Source organism: Pangasianodon hypophthalmus, chromosome 4 (genome assembly GCF_027358585.1).
Source record: "Pangasianodon hypophthalmus isolate fPanHyp1 chromosome 4, fPanHyp1.pri, whole genome shotgun sequence".
Classification (NCBI taxonomy): domain Eukaryota; kingdom Metazoa; phylum Chordata; class Actinopteri; order Siluriformes; family Pangasiidae; genus Pangasianodon; species Pangasianodon hypophthalmus.
This window is the reverse complement of record NC_069713.1, coordinates 32,144,644-32,153,911: the sequence shown is the minus strand read 5'-3', so window position 1 is coordinate 32,153,911 and position 9,268 is coordinate 32,144,644. Positions and strand designations below refer to the sequence as shown.

The window sequence follows — 9,268 nt, the reverse complement described above, 5'->3', positions numbered from 1 at the left end:
CAAATCCACTTCCAGTGAGTAATTTTGGTCATATGTTAATATTTTTTTAATCCTATAAGTACTGACCTGTAATGAATAGTAATTCTTTGTTTTTTTGTTTATTAATGAACAATACTACAGACTGCAATCATTGGCAAAGATGTTAAATACTTTAAATTGATTAAAAGATCGATAATATTATATAGATGATACAGACACATATACACTCACCAGCCACTTTAATAGGAATATCTGCTGTTTTATCCATTTATCCAAATCAACAAAATCATGTGGCAGCAATGCAGTGAATACAATCATGCAGATACACATCAAATTCTTCAGCTTTTGTTCACATCAAATATTAGAATGGGGAAATCATTTTGCCTGTTTTTAGAAAGAAATTGAAAAATGCCACTCCAGCATCACAGTCATTTTGACAGTCGGCATCTGATTACAAGCTGAACTGATTATGCATTTGTCTGTTTTGCTAAACAACAACTTGATCGAAACCTGGCATTCACTGTGGGCTCATTCCATCACAAGTGGTCCAATCATTGGAAAGTTGGTTGCTTGACTGTTTTCAATTTTTCTAATTTTTTTTAAAGTGATTACTTCTATCTATTGGCATTGCAAAACCACCAGTTTTTAATTTTTTTTTTTTAAACCATGAGGGTCATCTTTGTGTCATGGCTCAGGATGGTCCTAGCTCTCTGGGACAAGGTACATGTAGATATATAAACATTTTGCACATTCTTGTTCCTTAAGAACTTAAGTCCTAATGTAATACTCAGGATTGCTCACAGTTCCTCTCTTAGGGTCAGTTTATAATGGGAAGGGTTCGAGTCTCAGTCTTAAGTTTTTTAGGGCGTATGGTAAGTATAGTGTGCATGCAGGTTTGGGAAAGTGCAATTTTAACGTGCATTTTCAGGTTAAATATCTCTGATGAGGAACCACCAGGGATGAAGAAAGGTAAAGTGTGAAGAAATCACACTTAGCTTGCATGTTTTTAGACATCATTACCATTGTAATTTTTTTTTGCCAGAATTGAGCCACAATGACATGCGATAGGTTTTCCCAGTCCACCTTATATTTATACCAGTGAACATTTTCACTGCAAATGAAATGACCCAGGGCTCCAGAGTGGCACAACAGAATGACTTTTGTCCTATTTTCCAGAGATTGCGAGACTGAATCCCAGTGATGCCAGAGCAATCTGCGGCCAGGAGCCAAGATAGCGAAATTGGCAGTGCTCTCTGGATGGGAGGGGCATTCTCTCTCTACCCTGTCAATCACAGTAACACTAGCCAATCATGGGCATCTCTGAGCTCACGTATGCAGAAGAGGGCAGATAACACTTTCCTCTGAGCGTGTTGTGTGGCGTCGCCCTGTGACGATGCAGTTGGCTGACTTCATGTGTCAGAGGAAGCACGTCATTAGCTTTCACCCTCCCCAGTTGGTAGCTTTCTTCTTCTTATTATTATTATTATTATTGTTGTTGTTGTTGTTGTTGTTGATTTCGACACTTTCTTCAAGCAGGTCCCTGTATTTCCTGTCTTGCTATCGTTTTATATAAATTGTAACTACCATTCTCATCCTGTAGAGGGCAGCCCATGCTCTTGCTTGTGCCCATTTCAGTGAACTTGTATGCCACAGAACACAAAATCCCAAAGCTAATTTTGAAAGATTGGGGTTAGTAGAGCTTAAAAGAAGCAAAATAAAACAGTCAGCCAAGTTCAGGGTGTGTGGAATGATTCATTTTGTTCTAAGTTGTCTGTGTAACATCCTTGGCCATGATTCATTAAGCTATAACCTTATGTTACATGCCCCTGCTCTCACCCATCCGTGCCTGCAGCCAAGCAAGGCTCCTCTAAGCAGTGAACAGGGATATTACACCACCTTTTTTTAATACTCGTGTAAAAAAGGTCCTTCTGAGGGTCCTTGATATCACTATGAATTAAAGCAAAATCGTCAACATTGCAATTATTTTGCAATCTTTTCCCCCCGCATACTCAAGGCATATTTCTACACCAGCGTCTCTGCTCTTAGTGCTTTGCCAGGACTTATAACGTTGTCAACAAAAAGTGATCCGATGTAGGAATATCGTTCATCTGATCACGTCTAATGTGTTTAGTTTAATCAGGTCTCATTTACAGGGGAAAGAGGAAACTCGCATTTCATCACAGGGCATCAGGTTTGATTGGAAGGTGGACAGAAGGTGTCTATCATCACATGCTTGATAAATCATGAGAAAAGGAATGAACAAGGAGAGAGAGAGAGAGAGAGCGAGAGCGAGAGCGTGAAAAGCCAGAGCAAGGTTGACAGCTCCAGAAACTCCCATGTTGGCAGAGAAAAGGTCATTTGTGAAATGAAGAGTGGCACTAAGTGTCTCACAGCAGATTCCTAACCAGGTCAGACAGGAAGGACATAAGAATAGGAATAATATTGAAGGATAAGTAAGGAATAAAACACTCAGGGTGTGATGTTTTAGTAAAAAAATCAGCTACAGGGTGGTGTGATGCAGCCTGACATGAAGCGAAGTAAATATCACCACACGAAAGTTGACAATTTTCCTATAACAGTACATTTCTAAAGCATTTTATCCCTTTTTTACGACAGCAATTTGCCAAAACTTGGTTATTTTTATTAATTAACAAACAAAACATCATACTTTTATCCACTTCTAGTTACATTTAATTATAAAAAAGAAGAATTCAGTAGTGCTGTGGTAAAATAGTGAATAATATTAAAGAATAGAGCTTACATACAACAGGAAAAAAAAAACTGGTTAACAAATAACCAAAAAACAAATACAGAGGTTAAGGTTAGTTTTATGGTGAGTTTAAAAGGTTGCAAGGTTGAAAGTTAGGGAGCCACCCATGCAATATTCCATGACCCAGACGTCTAGCTTTCACTAGAGTCTGTCACTTTCTGTCACTTAGCATAACCACAAGAAGAGGATGTTTAACTGACACTGCAAACGGCTATACATGTTTAACCTCCATCAGCTGTTTCAAACAAAAGCTTTTAATACTGGAGTACTAAAAACAGTTTAATAGTTCTGCTACGGTTTTTACAGATCTGCTACATGGTCCCGCAGTTGACGGCTGCTGCTTTAGAGGATCTGAGGGTGCAGGTGATTTATCAGGGAATCAGAGAGAATCAGAGAGGTGATTAAGAAATAAGATGATTAATGGATTTATAATTAAGGAGAATGCCGAATTTTGAAATATGATGCTTTATGTGAAGTCAGTGAAGCTGGTGAATTAAAGGGGTGATATGGAGAAGGTAGACAGCTGAATTTTGAATTCAAAGGGCCAGATACAAATACATACATCGACAAGACTGAAATTTTTTGGTGCGTCTAACATTAGCGAATTTACATTTACAAACGCTGTAGCTTATCACTCAACCTGCACCTGGCACCACCTAGTAAATGAACTCTGCGTGAGGTGTAAATTGAGGTTTGAAGCCATTCTGAAATGAAAATGCTCATAAAAATGTGTAATAAAGATCTTATGAAATGAAGACTTTTGGGTAAGCGACGTTAAATGTATAAAAGGTATTTATACAGCTGCCGTTAGATCCTCAGCTGATTTACTCTAATGAAAAGACTTGCGTACAGAATAAGCTTCTTCATATAAAAGTGGAAAATTGTCCTCTTGGTCTACTCAGTTTTTTCACCTAAAATCATCCAATAATATTACTAGACATTTTGTCATAAAGAATATCTAATTGTCCAAAGTTTAGAACGATGAACAGGAACACAGCCAGCCACAATTCGCATGTCCCCAACTCCGTCTCCCTTTTTTTGTGGTAATTTTTGCATAATTCTCCATCATATATATATGTATCTTGGAGAGACATTTACTTTGTGTGTCACCTTGTACACCATGCGTAAACCTTTGGCATTTAGGCTCATGCACAAGTTTTGTACACTTAAGCTTAAGCCTAATTGTGCCTGGAAACAGGTGCAAAAAGAGGCTTTGAATAACCTCCACAACAAAATCATTAAATCTAGAATAATAGAAGTGTCTGAACTCCATTCTTGACCCACTGTCACTCCACCATCACCACCCAGGCCTGCTTTTTCTGCTCTCTCACCACAGTCTACACATGATACTTCATACTTCACATGATACACCTTTGGTCTGTACCAAAATTCCTCTAATACATTGGTGTCTAGTGTTTAGCATAGTATCAACTTATGTTTTTTTTTCCTCCTTTTTTTGTGGTTGTTTCTCAAAAGATAGCTTGAGCCCCAGCTGTGTTTGTCCAGTTTCGCTCGTTAGTTTCATCTCTGACTCAATTCCTTCCGTAACATTGTCATTAAGGCTTGTTCTTGGTGCTTTGCTGTGTTTCTTCAAGATCTATTGTTGATTGTAGATCTAGATGTGAATCCTCGGGGCTAAATAGACTCTTCTTAGGCATTCTGGAGGAAGCTAGGGAAAAAAAATCAGCCAAACAGGAAGTAGAGAGGGTGGGAACAGCAGCAGACTTGAGGGATGAGGAATGCTATATTTACTCAGAGAGAGAGAGAGAGGGAGAGAGAAAGACAGACCATTTGTACGTATTATCATTGTTTGTCTGTCTTTATTTATTTATCTTATATCTCCACATATCCATGTTTTGGTGTACAACACGACAGACAAAAGCAACCACGCTAAATTTCTACATTCGGAATAAAATCCATGTAATCCCTTACTCAACAAGACGACTACTGAGAGTCTCTTGACTCTGATCTATCATGTTTGTGATGAAATTTGGAACAGCGTAAATAAAAATTGCTCTGTAACTGTGCCTGTAATATTTTGCCCCATATCATTTTTATTACGCCATGCAAGAAATCGTGTTAATAGTTTCACTGTTGATAGATTTTAGCCTCGAATTTAATATCACAAGCAACCATCCCCACAACCAGCGCTGTTTTTAACATCTATTAGCATCGTCTTCCTGAAGAAACACTTTGAGAGCGTTCTCAGGAGTTTATTGAATCCAGGATGCACCTGTGTACAGTCTGGAGGTCATGAGGTCGTGAGTGACACTGAGAACCTCCCAGACTGAATGCTGCTGTAGGCATCTCACTATTTATATCTCCGTTCTCTCTCACACGCCACTTTGTCCCAGCAGAGAGGAGGAAGTGCAAGAAGGATGCCTCGCTCTTTTCACGCTATAGTCACAAAGGTCCCACAGCGGTGTATGAGTGCCCCGCTCTGTCTCTCTTTCTCTCTCTCTATCTCTCTCTCTGTTTTCACACCTGCAAACATGTCCAGTGGAAACAGTCCAGTGGATAATATCCTGGAAATGCAAGAAGCCCTTGTGGAAAAGAAGTTTGTTCAGTGTTTATTTCCCAAACTGTGACAAGTGACTAACACTTGTATTATGCATCTCGCATAAAACAATATCTAATACATTATCCTAGTTATAGTAGCTCATTCACTGGGATTTGTACACTGGGTGCTCCATATAGTCTAAGACGAATTATAAATATTAAAAAAATGTTTAATCATTAATATGGTGATAATATTTCTGCCGCATGAAGGTCTTCAGGACAGACGACTTTGCATTTTCTGGTTTCTTGGGAACATGACAAGCTGCACTTTTTGTCTTATTAACTTTAAAAGAAAAAAAGCTGCTATATGTTAAGTGTTAAACTGTCGCTCTTAAATTAATTAAAAAATTGTAATATTTGGCAAGTTGCTGTAGTATAAGAGGAATAAAACACTTCGGGACATGCGGATATTGACCTTTGGGTTGGTAACAGTAAATCAACTTCATGTCTGGCTGCATCACACCAGTCTCTGATTATTTTCCTACAACAACACACCCTGTAGTGTTTTATTCCTTACTTAACACCTGCCCTTCATTTGTCCAAATTTATACATACAGTCGTTATTCCTGAAGTGACTTCCATCTTAGTGTAGGTACTAAATGAATCTATTTTGCATAAACACTGCTGTGTATTTTGCACTTTTTCAGTAGAAACTCCCCAAATTGCGTAATCATGAAGCCAGACATGCAGAAAAAAAGGTCAAGGTGTCCTTATTTGCTTATGTGAAAATCCTTCGAAGACCATTTTTTGCAGGTGTTATGAAGTACGCCCCTGTTTTTAATGTTATACGCGAGTGTTTATATAAAATTAATATAAAATTAGTGATGACACAAAAAGTGAAATTTAAAAAATATTCAACTTAGCTGTATACGTGAATTTGAAAGCCGTCTGTTTTTGCATTGCTCCAAAAAGGCAGTATGTAATTCAACGATAATTTCCTATAAACGCCTCCAGACTCATTAGCTGAAAGCTAAGGATTAAGTCAAAGTCTGCTTTCACATTCGTTTAGCCCCACAGGGAGACTTCACATTTATCTGAAGAAAGACTGCATCTTGAAAAAGGCACCACAGCACACGCATACTTGTTCTTTCTGTGAAAGTATCACCTCTGTCAGTTTTCATACTCAGAAACAGACACATTATTTTGGTGTTTGATATGGGCTAAGATATGAAAGGAAGGCCATATGGAATAATGTGAGAAAAGAAAATAATTGTGTTTGATGAGTCATCTTCATCTTTTGCTGTTGCTGCACTTATTTAAGGAACCCACATGTCAGTAGAATTAAAAGAATTGAAACTTCGTTACCGATATCGGCGCAAGATAAGGATTAAAATCTACAGTAACCATCTTGACTTCTTCTTATTATTATTACTGAGGCCATTTTTCAGTTTTTTTTTCTTATGAAGCGAGATCTCATAAGAAAAAAATCTCTAATTATCTTATGAGTTTCGCTGTAAATAGATTTATGCAATGCCTTTTTCCTTTTCCATACACACACACACACACAGCAATAATTCAAAAATAAAAATGGCAACACTATTCTCATTCACTTGGATTTTATTCACATTTTAAATATACTAATGTTTAGCGGTGTCCTTACATTCCACTGTTTACTGCAGATCTCCAGTTTGATCAGGCAGACAAACCAGCATCAATAATAATAATAATCATATTAATAATAATAATAATAATAATAATAATAGAAAAAAAGCAGCATCCTGGTTTCAAATAAAAAGCCATTTGGGATGGATTTATCATGTCCATGTGCTAGTATGCACAATCTCATATTCAATAAAAAGGAATTACATCCAGATAAATAAAATAAAACATAGCACTAAACTTGTTACAGGATCTGTATCATAATAGTCATAAAATCAACCTTGGGGGGGAAAAAAATCACACTCACCTTAATAATTAAGGTACACACTCAGGAATAGAAAAGAGACTCAAATTAGATTTGGGGGAAAAATGTTTGCTTGGAGTGTTTGTGCTGTATTAGTGCACTTCTTGACGAGTCTCATGAATCGGGTCTTGATGTAGGTAGCGGTCGCCCTTGTGCACAGGAAAGACCTGCTAGAAACCGGATACCGCTCCAGCTCCAGCTCCAGAGTCTGGCCTCTAAGGTGCTTGGTTTCCTTCTGGAATGTTTAAGCATCGCTGTGAGCCTCGAACGAGCATTCCCAAGGTTGTGTAGCATTTTTTTTATTTTTATGCCAAGCCCTAACATTCAGGGAGAGACTACCAGTGGAGGGCGCTGTGGCATCCTTACACTCCAACCTCACAGTCCATCTCAACATACCATCCAAAAAGTTAAAACGTTAAAAAAAGAGAAATGGTGGAAGGAACAGAACATCTCTGGTAGGAGCCACAGAGTGTGTTGTAGTGTAAACATTCGCCCTGTTGTTGGCGCTAGAGTCGCCGCACCTCGAGGCTTGCGCTTTGTGAATCTGTGTGTTGCTGGATCCGTCCACATCATTGGTATTGGAGGTAATTTTTTAGAGATTGGGGTAAAGGCAAGGTCTCGATCTGCTGCAGTCGGTCACGGCCCAGAGCTAGACGCGCTGCTCTCCTGCACAGGTCCATCAGAGGCAGGGGCTCAGCTAAAGAAGAAGAGAGAAAATGAAGAAAATATTAATTTGTGCTGAATGTGAACAGTTTTGCATACATCCTACACACTTGAAGATCATGTTCTGTTCATTATTTAGCAATGGATGTACTGTTGGGCCATCCCACTTTAGATGTTGTGTCTGTGTGGGAACGTTGTGGGCGTGTTGGCTCTTTTAGCTGTGTAAATAAAGCAGTTTTCCTCACGAGGACCAGCCAAATGTGCCCACAAGGATAAGAATAACGGGCAATTTATTTAGAGTTAGGTTTAGGTGTATAACAACTGCCTATTGGAATATTCATTCATTCATCTTGAGTAAGCTATTCATCCTGGTCAAGGTCATGGTGGATCTGGAGTCTATCCCAGGAACACTGGCCACAAGACCAGGAATACACCCTGGATGGGATGCCAGTACATCTCAAGAACACAAGTAGGGGCAATTAAACCTAGTTAATCCATCTGGGAGATGGGAGGAAACCCACACTGACACAAGAAGAACATGTGAAACTCCACACAGACGGTAAGCCAAGCTCAGGTTTGAACCAGGGACGATGAAGCAGTGAGGCGGAATACCACCTGCCTATTGGCATAACTTTGTTTTAAATATTTATGTAGCCTAAAGTGCAGCATGGTACCAATGAAGCTCTGTCAAGCATTTCACAACTTCAGCCAAAGCCTTAACACAAAATAATTCAATGTCTCTGTCTATGCATGCAAGAGGGATAGTATTCGCCCGTCACTCCATATCTCACTGAACACTCTTCCACTTCAGCTGACGAAGGGTTTGAATAATAGATGCCACTTGGAGCTAGTTCTTCCAAATGATACTGCTGTTACCCATCTGGCTAGAACCAGTCACCATGTGCCTTACGCACTCACTCCACTACCCACACCTTCAGCTAACCGAGACTAATCAAATGTTACAGATAAAGCTGCAGGAGGATTGTGGGTAAATGACTAGCGGAGTGTCATGCTTCAGCACTTTTCACATCTGACGTCCCATAGCGCTAATGCGTTTTGCATGGCACATTGTCAATTTACTTCCAAATGTGTGTCAGGAAAGGACTGATTCAGCCAGAACAATCATGTACATAATGTATTTCAAAACGACATTATGGTGGATAATTTAAATGTGTTTGCTCATGCTGTCAGGCTTCGTTGTCTCAGCAAACACTAACGCAGCTGTGTTCTCCTCAGCTGCTTAAAGCAGAGGTTCCCAATTGAGATCCAATCCAATCCAAGATGTTGGAAGTAAAAAAAAAAAAAAAAATAGATAAAAGATTGTGCTCAATTGTGAGGGGAAGTGGGGTCTCAAGTCAAAAAAAAATCTAAGGGATAAAATTTGTAAAAATTTC

At 38.9% G+C, this 9,268-nt stretch overlaps 1 protein-coding gene across 3 annotated transcripts in view; it reads right to left on the bottom strand.

Annotated features, from left to right (window-relative positions):
* Positions 1–6,847: 6,847 nt before the first annotated feature.
* spsb4a (splA/ryanodine receptor domain and SOCS box containing 4a) overlaps positions 6,848–9,268 on the bottom strand; it is a 36,199-nt gene continuing 33,778 nt past the window's right edge. For all 3 annotated transcript variants that reach the window (XM_026936134.3, XM_053233594.1, XM_053233593.1), the window contains one exon: positions 6,848–7,908. In XM_026936134.3, the coding sequence (XP_026791935.3) occupies positions 7,781–7,908 (128 nt within the window). In that variant the 3' untranslated portion in view covers positions 6,848–7,780. The remainder of the gene's footprint in view (positions 7,909–9,268) is intronic.